Source organism: Syngnathus typhle, linkage group LG5 (genome assembly GCF_033458585.1).
Source record: "Syngnathus typhle isolate RoL2023-S1 ecotype Sweden linkage group LG5, RoL_Styp_1.0, whole genome shotgun sequence".
Lineage (NCBI taxonomy): Eukaryota > Metazoa > Chordata > Actinopteri > Syngnathiformes > Syngnathidae > Syngnathus > Syngnathus typhle.
Window position 1 is genome coordinate 3,032,930 of NC_083742.1, and position 13,292 is coordinate 3,046,221.

Here is a 13,292-nt window from a genome sequence, read left to right on the forward strand (position 1 = left end):
TCCTCCGATAAATCAGGTTTCTGTACTTCGAAAAAAACTGGTCGATCTTATGTTCAAAAATAAACTTCACTTCACAGGTTATTTCATTTTATAATGCACCATGACCTAGTATATAATCTTTTTTACTCTTTCTTTCCAGTTAAATTGTCAACCATCATTACATACTATCAAAGTTTTCACATGGACTAATTTTGATCATGATAGACTTAAAACATTGCAATAGTAAGATCGATTTCATTTGTTAAATACAGTAATTTGAAACCGTGAAGATCCTCATAATTGTGCGTCTCTTTTGTACCACCATGACCTATATAATCTTTTTTACTCTTTCTTGACTATTAAAAGTCCAGTTAAATTGTCAACCATCATTACATACTATCAAAGTTTGCACATAGACTAATATTGATCATGCTAGACTTGAAATATTGCATTAGGAAGATCGATTTAATTTATTAAATACGGCAGTTTGGAACCGTGAAGGTCCTCATGCATGTGCATTTCTTTCATAGATGCTGAGCTGGTACTACCAACCATTCGCAGTGCTGTTGAAAAGCAACTGAATCTAATTGCACTTGGTAAGGCCCACTTCCAGCAAGTACTCCAGCATGCATTGGATATCTTCAAGAGGAAGTTTCACTATTTTGTGGATTCCATCTGTGGTAAGTACCACAAATTAAACAACCCACATAGGACATACATTTGCTCGAGGGCTTTCTTTTCTGATGAAGTTTATGGCTATTTCAAATGGGCAGCGCCAGCATTATACTGTCACTCATATTTGTAGAATCCAAGTTCAGTCAAAAGATAAATGCCCCTGCGGTTGTTCAATTAGGAGTCCTGATTAGACATCCAGTCACAAAACATTTTTAGTAGACAATGTTGCCCTGAACTACAGACTTCATGCAATTGTTGACTGCAAAGAATTTTCATTGAAATTGATGGCCCCTTGTCAGGTTTGTTCCCAGTTATTTATCTTTAATGCTCGATATGCTAACAGTAATAACCAAGAGGCAGCCTTCACAGTTTGACTATTTAATGTATGCCAGAATTATCAAGACACAGCTGTGGAGCCTTCTCTGCAAGATGCGGAAGAAGGTCTAACTCCCACCACCAGGGTTCCTGCTCTTATCCTACTCTGGGCTGCCCTCCTGCAAGGAGGCGACTTTGCCTAGCCTGTGTGATAATGTGTGACCTTTTAGTCTTAACTGAAGAGCGACCTCTACGTATGTGCAAAGAGTGTCAGAAGAAAAAGCTAATGAAGCAAGAGAAGGGTTACAGCAATAAACGACGTAGCTCAAGCTACCTAGCTAATCACATGGGCCAAAGAGACCTATTCTAACACCCTGTATACTGGTGGACTAATTCCACCAAAATATACAACAGTGTAAATTAATTATCCCTCCATGTACTGTATCAAAATTAGTAGTGTACTATTTTTAATCCTGAATTTAACACTGAAAGTCAAAACCCAAGTCACGTCTTGCTTTAATTTTAAATCCATTGGAGTTGCGCATAAAATGCCAAAGAAAATCACAAACAACTGAATTTGCATGAAGTGGGACCACATTAAAGTGTTTTATGTGCTTTACATTTAAGCAAGTATGATCCAATTTTACTCACAAGATGAATTCAGTATTTACCATTTACTGTACCTACAAAGTGTATCATATCTAGCTGTCTGAGTAAAATGCTTAGAGTCAATGGTTCTCAAATTAGGGTACAAGTGCCTGTGTGTTGGAAGCTCACAGGTTACTTGAGATTTTCAAACATTTGGATGGGTGGATGTTATGGATGGATAGACGGACGGACGGACTTACGGCACAGGGCTCAGTTTGTCTTTTTTTTTTTCCCTGTCCAAAAATGTTTTGCGCTGGTTAGGGGTAATTCACTCTTTACATGCCAAGCGTTCTCAGAAAAGAAAACCCCTTAAATCCCAGCCAATTTTGAGCATTTTCACTCATTTTCCAAGGCCTCCAGAATAATGTCTGCTGGGGCTATGTAAACATGGGTGGGACCGAAGGAAAGATTAGACTCTGTTCTTTCAAGTTGATAATAGTTTGGTTTCACTCAAATCAGCAATCTCAGAGAAATTGAAGAGATAATTAGATTTAGTGCGAGACGTGTTTTCTGCACAACTGACTGACAATAATATTTTTTGGTTTTGTAAAATCTCAACAGCCCTTCTCTTCTATAAAACATGAACAAAAAAAATGAAAATTAGATTTTGATAGCAAAAACATGCCCTAGTGAGTCGTCACCTTACCGTGGTGGAGGGGTTTGCGTGTTCCAATGATCCTAGGAGCCATGTTGTCTGGGGCTTCATGCCCCTGGTAGGGTCACCCATGGCAAAAGGGTCCTAGGTGAGGGGCCAGACAAAGCACGGCTCAAAAAACCCCTTAAGAAGAAAAACATATATGGACTCAGATCGCCCGGACGCGGGTCCCTGGGTCCCCCCTCTGGAACCAGGCCTGGAGTTGGGGTTCAAAGGGGAGTGTCTGGTGGCCTGGCCTTCGCCCATGGGGCCCGGCCAGGCACAGCCCGAAAAGGAAACGTGGGTCTCCCTTTCCATGGGCTCACCACCTGTGGGAGGAGCCAAAGGGGTCGGGTGCATTGTGAGTTGGGCGGCGACCAAAGGCAGGGACCTTGGCGGTCCGATCCCCAGCTGCAGAAGCTGGCTCTTGGGACATGGAATGTTACCTCTTTGGCTGGAAAGGAGCCCGAACTGGTGTGCGAGGCAGAAAAGTTCAGACTAGACATAGTAGTCAGACTTGCCTCCACACACAGTTTGGGTTCCAGTACTAGCCCTCTCGAGAGGGGTTGGACTCTCTTCCACTCTGGAGTTGCCCACGGTGAGAGGCGTCGAGCAGGTGTGGGTATACTTATTCCCCCCCAGCTGGGCGCCTGCACATTGAGGTTCACCGCGGTGAACGAGAGGGTAGCCTCCCTCCGCCTTCAGGTGGGGGGATGGGTCCTGACTGTTGTTTGTGTCTATGCACCAAACAGCAGCTCAGAGTACCCACCCTTCTTGGGGTCCCTAGAGGGAGTGCTGGAGAGCGCTCCTTCTGGGGACTGCATTGTTCTACTGGGTGACTTCAATGCTCATAAGGGCAATGACAGTGAGACCTGGAAGAGCGTGATTGGAAGGAACGGCGCCCCCGATCTGACCCAAGCGGTGTTCTATTATTGGACTAGTCTGCTCGACACGGATTTTCTATAATGAACACTGTTAGGGTGGTGCTCACTCTAACTTATTTTGCAAGAACCACACAGGAGTCAAGCAAGTCATTTCAAACACCTGCAGCCGGAGAGTCCATTCATAGCTGTGCTTACAGCGATGGTCAAATGGAGGTCTGACTCAGGCCTTTTCAGGTGCATATTTATTGAGAGAAACAGAGTGGGGTTGAAAGTGGGGGTGTGGGAACACACAGGATAGGGTGAAGCCGCTCCCCTGCTGATCAAAGCATAGCAGGGGGCCTTTTACAACTTTCTGTAAACAAAGCAACTTTGATTGCTTCCTCTGCGTCTAGTCAATCAGTTGAAAAGATCTTAGCACTTTGGTCAACTACTTTTGTCTAGACAGGACAAACTAGTTAAATTATTACAGGTTACATTCCAACATAATCATACGATGAAGATATTCTGCAAACCCTAACATATCCCTCCTGTTTTATCATATGATTATGTCAACCCCGATCAGTCAAACATAAGTAAGAAAATACAATGAAAGCAATAACTTCCAGTGAAGGTTTTCCCTCAATACTCCAGTCTAAAGTATGTGTGTAACTTAATCTGCGGCCAGATTAAATGCAGGAAAAGAGTTACACGGTCCCTCTGCCTTAGGCGACCAGAAAGCTATCAATAATAACAGTTCAATACAAAAATTGCTCGTGATTGTTCAGCCGTTGGGGGCTTGGCACGCCCACTGGTGGAGGGTGAGCACGATTCTCACCCCCTTCGCAGATCTGCTCCGTCCGGGGAGAACTTTGAAATATCTGCTGCGTGGTCGTTGTCTTCAGTGGCTCAGGGTGGACTACCTGGCCACCAAGGGGGAAGAGGATTATTCTGCCTCTGTTTGTACTGCGGGCGGGGACGCTGTCGATGGCGGATCTGGTTCCTTGCAGGAACCCTTCACTGGGGCGCACTGGGACAGATGATACCACGTATCTCCTTTGCCGGCCAGCTGGACGGCACGTGAGATGCGTTCCACCAATTTATAGGGTCCAGTCCACGCAGGCTCCGTCCCCCTCCTTCTTGGGACCTGGATCCGCCACCAAAAGGACAGCAGCACGTCCGGAAAACAGCAAAAAAACAGCACCTTTTCTGCAACCTTTGCATTAGTCATTTGAGATGTTTCTTCTGCTCCATTTATCACTGTTTTGGTTGCCCTGGTTACAGAGGTGTTGCTACACCAAAGGGAGGGAAGATTGTGTCTGTAGCAACGTTGATTAGCTAAGGAATGTAGTGTGGTGTGAATTAGCACTTCATTGTCGGCCCGTGACCCCCGCAGAATCTGTCCTCCTTCCTCAACCAGCTGTTTTTCTCTCATGGTTGGCTGACCCGTCCTCGAGTGTGATCAGATAACTTGAATTGCCACTTTCCTGTGGAACAATGCAACTAAACCTTGGCTAGACTATATCTACTTAGTAAATTAATACACAATAACAATAAGTAACTTGTCCTAAACACTAAAACAAATGTTAAGTAAATGTAAGGGAACTGGTATGCAGTTCCTTAAACAAACATTGAGTAAATATAGGATAACTTGTACGCAACTACTTCAAACTGTGTTAAACACTTAACAAAGAAAAACAGTTCTGATCAACAGCAATCTATGAACCAAACCTACAGTTAACTAAAAGGAATGGAGTTTCTTTCAACCAAATAAGAACATTTCGCCTATGCAAATAAGCTCTCCTCATTGTTAGTGAAGGCCTCTTACAGGGATCAAAAGACATCCCTGTCACTAAAGAGGAAGAACGAAGATAAAAGGAAAGCCATAAACTCGTAAAGACAAGGCCTACAGGTCTGGCAGGCCAAGGCTTCACTTAAATTATTCCAACATTTCCCTCCTGTTTATCACACATTTGCTCAATTTTTACATTACCAAAAACAACCACTTCTCTTGATGTTCAGTTGTCGGATCACAAGTATGAGCACAAATATTTCCACCAAAAAGGATAAAAGTTGCGACATCATCATTCGGAAACACACAGATCTGGGAAAAAGTCTGTAAACTCAAGTGCAAAAATTGCATCATCATCATCGTTATCATCAACATGCTGCCGTTCAGACATTAGGCATACCCGGCATCTCGTCTTCCATGGGCGATATTGCTGTAGTGATTAGACGGTTAAACAGAGCACGGAGACACGGAATACAACAACATCCACACAAGATGAGTATAGCAGTAATTGAGGACACAAGGGCTTTATACTTCCCAAAAGCAGTCATCCACTTGTTGTGCTCTTTCCTCCTCGTGTTGAGGGATTGCAAGCTTGCAATCACCTTCGTCAGGCTCCCATCAGGGGCGGTGTCATTCTGGATGAAGGTGCAGCATCGTTCCCTGAACATTGCGCAGACCCTTCCTTTCCCAGACAACAACATAACAAGAGCATTGCGGTTCTGGATTGACATTAGGGAAGGCGTGGCTAGCTGTTCGTGCACTGCCTCAAGTCCCGCTTGTGTCCGTTTGCCCAATTTCTGCATGTTGCAATGGATGTAATTTATCCTGTCAACGTTCTTGTTCATCGTCCACCAGCAGCAAATGGAGGACTCCCATCCCGCTTCAATTTGGTCAATTAATTCTTATTAATCAGGAACTCCTCTGGGGACTCCGATTGCATCAATTTCAGTCAGATCATCGCCGCCTCTCAAATTTAAAGATATTATGTTTTTGTTTTTTCCAGCTTTTTCCCAGATCTTGGCATGTCGGTACATATACAATTTTGGTTGACTACATTCTCTAAAAGCAATGGTTTCTGTCATGATTGGTCCCCAGTTTTGCTAGGTTGCCATGGTTTCGGTTCGCGTCGCCACTCCCCTCCTGTGTTCCCTCAATCAGTGTGATCATTCTCACCTGCCTCTCATTTCCAGTCATGTATTTAAGTCCTGTCTCTGTGTCACTCCCCGGTCGGTTCATTGCTAATGTCACCCGGTCCCTTTGTCTCACATCTCGGTCAGTATCTGTTGTTGGTTTGGTTGCGAGTTATGTCTGTTACCGAGTCTGTAAGTTCCTGCAATAAACCCTTTTCCAAGCTGCACGTGGTCGCCCTGCTCCATCTTCCACTCCGTTCGTGACAGAATGAACCGACCAACACAGCGACCAGCGCTTGGACCCCCCTCCACCACCAGCTTCCGCTAGCCAAGCCCAAGCCAAGCCAGGCCACAGCCCAAGCCACAGCCCAAGCCACAGCCCAAGCCACAGCCCAAGCCACAGCCCAAGCCACAGCCCAAGCCACAGCCCAAGCCACAGCCCAAGCCACAGCCCAAGCCACAGCCCAAGCCACAGCCTAGCCACAGCCAAGCCACAGCCCGAGCCACAGCCCGAGCCCCAGCCCGAGCCACAGCCCGAGCCACAGCCCGAGCCACAGCCCGAGCCACAGCCCGAGCCACAGCCCGAGCCACCGCCGAGCGAAGCCACCGCCGAGCGAAGCCACCGCCGAGCGAAGCCACCGCCGAGCGAAGCCACCGCCGAGCGAAGCCTCCGCCGAGCGAAGCCTCCGCCGAGCGAAGCCTCCGCCGAGCGAAGCCACCGCCGAGCGAAGCCACCGCCGAGCGAAGCCACCGCCGAGCGAAGCCACCGCCGAGCGAAGCCACCGCCGAGCGAAGCCACCGCCGAGCGAAGCCACCGCCGAGCGAAGCCACCGCCGAGCGAAGCCACCGCCGAGCGAAGCCACCGCCGAGCGAAGCCACCGCCGAGCGAAGCCACCGCCGAGCGAAGCCACCGCCGAGCGAAGCCACCGCCGAGCGAAGCCACCGCCGAGCGAAGCCACCGCCGAGCGAAGCCACCGCCGAGCGAAGCCACAGCCGAGCCAAAGCCGAGCCACAGCCGAGCCAAAGCCGAGCCAAAGCCGAGCCAAAGCCGAGCCAAAGCCGAGCCAAAGCCGAGCCAAAGCCAAGCCGAGCCAAAGCCGAGCCGAGCCAAAGCCGAGCCGAGCCAAAGCCAAGCCAAAGCCAAAGCCAAGCCAAAGCCAAAGCCAAAGCCAAAGCCAAAGCCAAAGCCAAAGCCAAGCCCAAGCCAAAGCCAAAGCCAAAGCCAAGCCCAAGAAACCAAGCCAAAGCCAAGCCCAAGAAACCAAGCCCAAGAAACCAAGCAACCAAGCCACGCCAAGCAACCAAGCCACGCCACGGTAAGCAACCAATCCACGCCAAGCAACCAAGCCAAGCCAAGCCCAAGCAACCAAGCCAAGCCAAGCCCAAGCAACCAAGCCAAGCCAAGCCCAAGAAAGCCAAGCCAAGCCCAAGAAAGCCAAGCCAAGCCCAAGAAAGCCAAGCCCAAGAAAGCCAAGCCAAGCCCAAGAAAGCCAAGCCCAAGAAAGCCAAGCCCAAGCCAAGCCCAAGAAAGCCAAGCCAAGACCAAGAAACCAACGTCAAGCCAAGCCCAAGAAACCAACGTCAAGCCAAGCCCAAGAAACCAACGTCAAGCCGAGCCAAGCCACAGCCGAGCCAAGCCACAGCCGAGCCACAGCCGAGCCACAGCCACAGCCGAGCCAAGCCAAGCCACAGCCGAGCCAAGCCACAGCCGAGCCACAGCCGCAGCCGAGCCAAGCCACAGCCGAGCCAAGCCAAGCCAAGCCAAGCCACAGCCGAGCCGAGCCGAGCCAAGCCAAGCCAAGCCACAGCCGAGCCGAGCCGAGCCGAGCCGAGCCGAGCCACAGCCGAGCCGAGCCACAGCCGAGCCGAGCCATAGCCGAGCCACAGCCGAGCCACAGCCACAGCCGAGCCACAGCCGAGCCACAGCCGAGCCACAGCCGAGCCACAGCCACAGCCGAGCCACAGCCGAGCCACAGCCACAGCCGAGCCACAGCCACAGCCGAGCCACAGCCGAGCCAAGCCACAGCCCCATCTGCGACGCCATCGGTTCCCCAAGTCGCCGCCCGAGTGCGGTTCATGTCCCCCAAGTCGCCGCCCGAGTGCGGTTCATGTCCCCCAAGTCGCCGCCCGAGTGCGGTTCATGTCCCCCAAGTCGCCGCCCGAGTGCGGTTCATGTCCCCCAAAGTCGCCGCCCGAGTGCGGTTCATGTTCCCCAAAGTCGCCGCCCGAGTGCGGTTCATGTTCCCCAAAGTCGCCGCCCGAGTGCGGTTCATGTTCCCCAAAGTCGCCGCCCGAGTGCGGTTCATGTTCCCCAAAGTCGCCGCCCGAGTGCGGTTCATGTTCCCCAAAGTCGCCGCCCGAGTGCGGTTCATGTTCCCCAAAGTCGCCGCCCGAGTGCGGTTCATGTTCCCCAAAGTCGCCGCCCGAGTGCGGTTCATGTTCCCCAAAGTCGCCGCCCGAGTGCGGTTCATGTTCCCCAAAGTCGCCGCCCGAGTGCGGTTCATGTTCCCCAAAGTTGCTGCCGACTGCGCGTCAGGCCCCCAGTGTGTGCCGCGAGTGTGGCCCTGGGCCCCTGACCTCCGCTGAGTGCAGTTCTGTTCCCCAAGTTCCTGCCGATTGCGCGTCAGGCCCCCAGTGTGTGCCGCGAGTGTGGCCCTGGGCCCCTGACCTCCGCTGAGTGCAGTTCTGTTCCCCAAGTTCCTGCCGATTGCGCGTCAGGCCCCCAGTGTGTGCCGCGATTGTAGCCCTGGGCCCCTGACCTCCGCTGAGTGCAGTTCTGTTCCCCAAGTTCCTGCCGATTGCGCGTCAGGCCCCCAGTGTGTGCCGCGAGTGTGGCCCTGGGCCCCTGATCTCCGCTGAGTGCAGTTCTGTTCCCCAAGTTCCTGCCGATTGCGCGTCAGGCCCCCAGTGTGTGCCGCGATTGTAGCCCTGGGCCCCTGACCTCCGCTGAGTGCAGTTCTGTTCCCCAAGTTCCTGCCGATTGCGCGTCAGGCCCCCAGTGTGTGCCGCGAGTGTGGCCCTGGGCCCCTGACCTCCGCTGAGTGCAGTTCTGTTCCCCAAGTTCCTGCCGATTGCGCGTCAGGCCCCCAGTGTGTGCCGCGAGTGTGGCCCTGGGCCCCTGACCTCCGCTGAGTGTTGTGGTTTCCCTAGTCGCCGCCGCCTGAGTGCGGCTCTCTGCCCCTTGTCGCCGCCCCCCGGGTGCGGCTCTCTGACCACCCGCCCCCCCCGCGTCGTGAGGGATTGGAATTTTGGGACGTCGGGAGCCGTCCCTTGTGGGGGGGGTACTGTCATGATTGGTCCCCAGTTTTGCTAGGTTGCCATGGTTTCGGTTCGCGTCGCCACTCCCCTCCTGTGTTCCCTCAATCAGTGTGATCATTCTCACCTGCCTCTCATTTCCAGTCATGTATTTAAGTCCTGTCTCTGTGTCACTCCCCTGTCGGTTCATTGCTAATGTCACCCGGTCCCTTTGTCTCACATCTCGGTCAGTATCTGTTGTTGGTTTGGTTGCAAGTTATGTCTGTTACCGAGTCTGTAAGTTCCTGCAATAAACCCTTTTCCAAGCTGCACGTGGTCGCCCTGCTCCATCTTCCACTCCGTGCGTGACAGGTTTCTTTTCTTTTCTTTTTTTTCTTCAAGGGATATTATATAGAACACTCTGTCGCACATTTCACAATCAGTAGACGTGACAGATTTCACACAATCTTTTATCAATGGCAACTGTACAACATAAAGAATTGGTTGTGAACCCATACACATGACATTCATTATTTGTGCTGTCTTTGCAGCTTGTTTTGCCATTAGCAATCAATTGTTTATTTTACCAGTTACTCTTAGTCACCTAAAACAAACTATCCACATTAATTTTAGAGATAGTGATTCCATCCTTTAACATCTACAGCAGTTGTTGACAAGGTATTATTGCTTTACATAACGTTTTTGTCACTGTTAAGGCATTCAGTGTTTAGTTTGAAGCCAATTCAATCCATTTTTAGAATGCATCTATTATGACCAGGCATTATAACCCTGTGGATTGTGTTTAGCACATGTTAAACAAGCTCTACAAAAAAAAATTTATAAACGTTTTGAATACGAATCAGATTCATATGTTGTATAAAGCTGACTGAACTGCCCTTCCATCCCCCCTGTCGAGCCAGGTGTCAACGGCACGTGACAACACCATGGCTCAATACAGCTGCCCATTTGTATCGTTTCTTGTCCTTTCCCAACGTGACGACCCAATCCACCAATCGAAGAAAAAAAAAAATCAACAAAATAACTGCTGGTAAAGTAATATAATAGTTAACTGTTGTAGTTTCCTAACTTTAACTAACTCAATCGCTCTCTTATTCTCAAATTTTAAATTTAGCTTTGAAATGTCGTTATTTCATAATTGTTCATCATCCAATTCCAGGAAGCAAGTCCTTTCCATCTCTCAAATTGTGTTTAATCAAGGCCAGGCATTAAAGGAGTGGGGACCAGTTTCTGACCATAAACAAATTGCTCGCCTTTTTTTTTTTTTTTTCCTTTCTTTACAAAATCGTTTTGGTTTGCGGTGCAAATCAGATAGACTACGGACTAATAAATTCTTTAGTGTACCTATATTAGCCAATTTCATCCTTTTAACACATAACACTTACAACACACAGAAAACACAAAAACAGCAGAGACACAGCTCACAAACAATACCAACAAACAACGCTGCGCAAACGCCATCCTTTTTTTTTTTTTTTTTTTTTTTTTTTTTGACGTTTTGGTTGTACTTTTTCTTTTTTCTTTCCTCAGTGCCTTTTATCCTTCGTGCAACTATTGTCACACCTTCCCTAGGCATCACCCTGCTTCAATATCACTTGCCACCACGCACTCAGCACACCCCTGGAGTGGGTACGACCCCACTCTGCACGCAGCCACAGCAAGGGAAGCAAGAGGGGGGGGGGCATTTTCATACTGATTTATCCCAGCCTGGCCAGTACTGGGATAATCAATGCCGTCGTCCCCCACCCGCGCCAACCCAGCAAACAGCTACCCGCAGAGTCCAGAGCTCCACACCTACATCAGTCTCCCCACAATCAAATTACAATATCAATCACCACAGGAGCCGGCTCCTACACCCTTTTCACACCACAATACCACACTCCCCCCTCCACAGTCAAGTCTAAGTGGAGACAATGGAAGGCAGGAAGGCACAGGTGAGACACCAAAGGAGCAAGCCCCTGCAGCCCTCCCACAAACGAATTACAACAAACAACAAAAGCACAAATCACTTATGTCTGTTTGGGATGATCACAACAGCCAAACGTTACAAATGACAAACCACAAGACGCAGGTCTTGGAACCACATTGACGACCGCCAAACGCAAATGCCGGGTCAAGGACTGTTCTTCGTCTGTTCTTTGCAACTCTTGTCAAAAGCAACCTTTATTTTTCTTTTGTTTGTATTTGTTTCTTTTTTTCTTTCCTCCCTAGCATCTAACTTACTCAAAATCATTCTTCCTTCAAAGTCGCTCAACTACTTGCCCATAGCAGTCTCCAACAACTTCAACCATTCAACCTGTATTTTCCCTTCAGTCGGGCATTCAGTCATCAATGCTCATTTGCATCTCACACACAGCCTCCAAAGAGGAGTCTTTCTATCACATTGGTCCCAATCCATCCAAGCTCTCCACACAACATTCATATACCATTTTCAACTCAAGGTTCCTGATAGAACAATCCACCAATCCAAAAAACTCCACACAAAAAAAAACTGCTGGCAAATTAATCAGAATCTTTCCTTTGTTTTCAAATTTAAAGAACTCAACCTCTCAGATTTAGCTTGCATATAGAAGAACACAACCAATCAATAATTGTGTGAAGGCGAAGGCCTTCACACATATGTTATTCTACTTTTTTCACTTTATTATTATTATTATTATATTTTATTCTCCTCACTTTTTTGTCCCGCTTCTTCTTTCACAAAATTCATCCGATTCACTCCATTCCACTTTTCACGTATTCCAAATATTCAGGAAAGGGTGGCTTGTATTTTTCTCATTCCGAAAATTTTCCGATTCCGCAAAATTCCCAAAATTCCGACAAATTTTTCCCCATCCATTCTTAATGGCACATTCGACATTTCACAAAATTTGGTTTTTCACCTCTAACTTCTACATTTTTCAACCGATTCAACCCATTCCAACTTTCAACTGTTCATCTTTTGCCTACCTATTCCACAACTTCCCACTTACCAAAAATTCCAAATTTTCAAATTTGAAATTCAACCAAAATTCTCTCAAATTCCGTTATTCCACTCTAATTTCTACATTTTTCAACCGATTCAACCCGTTCCAACTTTCAACTGTTCATCTTTTGCCTACACAACTTCCCACTTACCAAAAATTCCAAATTCTCAAATTTGAAATTCAACCAAAATTCTCTAAAATTTCGTTTTTCTACTGTAATTTCTACATTTTTCGACCGATTCAACCCATTCCAAATGCATTCACCTTATGCTTCCCACATTCACTCCCATTCACCCCCACTTCCACTACGCTTACACATTCAACCCTTGACCCCCAATTCCAGTGTGGCGGCCATCTTGGATTGACCCTCTAGTGCCCCCAATGAACCCAAAATGAACCGGAAGTGGCCCAAATCAAACCGAAAGTGACCCCAAATAGACCGGAAGTGACCTCAGGTAAACCGGAAGTGACCCCAAATCAAACCGGAAGTGACCCCAAATGAACCGGAAGTGACCATTTTAGACCGGAAATGACCCCAAATAAACCGGAAGTGACCTCAGCTAAACCGGAAGTGACCTGTTTTAAACCGGAAGTGACCCAAATAAACCGGAAGTGACCCACATTAGACCGGAAATGACCCGAATCAACCCAGAAGTGACCTTATTTCAACACTAAGTGCCCCAAATAGCTACAATTGCGCTAACTTTTTCGTTTTTTGTCCGATTTAACCCGTTTCAACATTTTTACCCCAAAAGTGAACCTCTTGAGGCCGTTTTTTGTTTTTTTTTCCAAATTTAGAAAGATTTTGGCGCAATTGCTTTTTTTATTTTCCCATTCATTCTCTATGGGGATTCAACATTTGCTCTAACTTCTACATTTTTTAACTGATTCAACCCGTTCCAACTTTCAACTGTACATCTTTTGCCTACCTATTCCACAACTTCCCACTTACCAAAAATTCCAAATTCGAAATTCAACCAAATTCTCCAAAATTTCGTTTTTCTACTCGAATTTCTACATTTTTCAACCGATTCAACCCAT

At 48.1% G+C, this 13,292-nt stretch overlaps 1 protein-coding gene across 5 annotated transcripts in view; it reads left to right on the top strand.

Annotated features, from left to right (window-relative positions):
- The window catches only part of top3b (DNA topoisomerase III beta), a 136,938-nt gene that overhangs the window by 97,634 nt on the left and 26,012 nt on the right, over positions 1-13,292 (top strand). For 4 of the 5 annotated variants that reach the window (XM_061277746.1, XM_061277748.1, XM_061277747.1 and 1 more), the window contains one exon: positions 510-659. In XM_061277746.1, the coding sequence (XP_061133730.1) occupies positions 510-659 (150 nt within the window). Of the gene's footprint in view, positions 1-509; positions 660-10,187; positions 10,326-13,292 lie in introns of those variants that run through there. The other variant, XM_061277750.1, reaches the window with a different exon arrangement.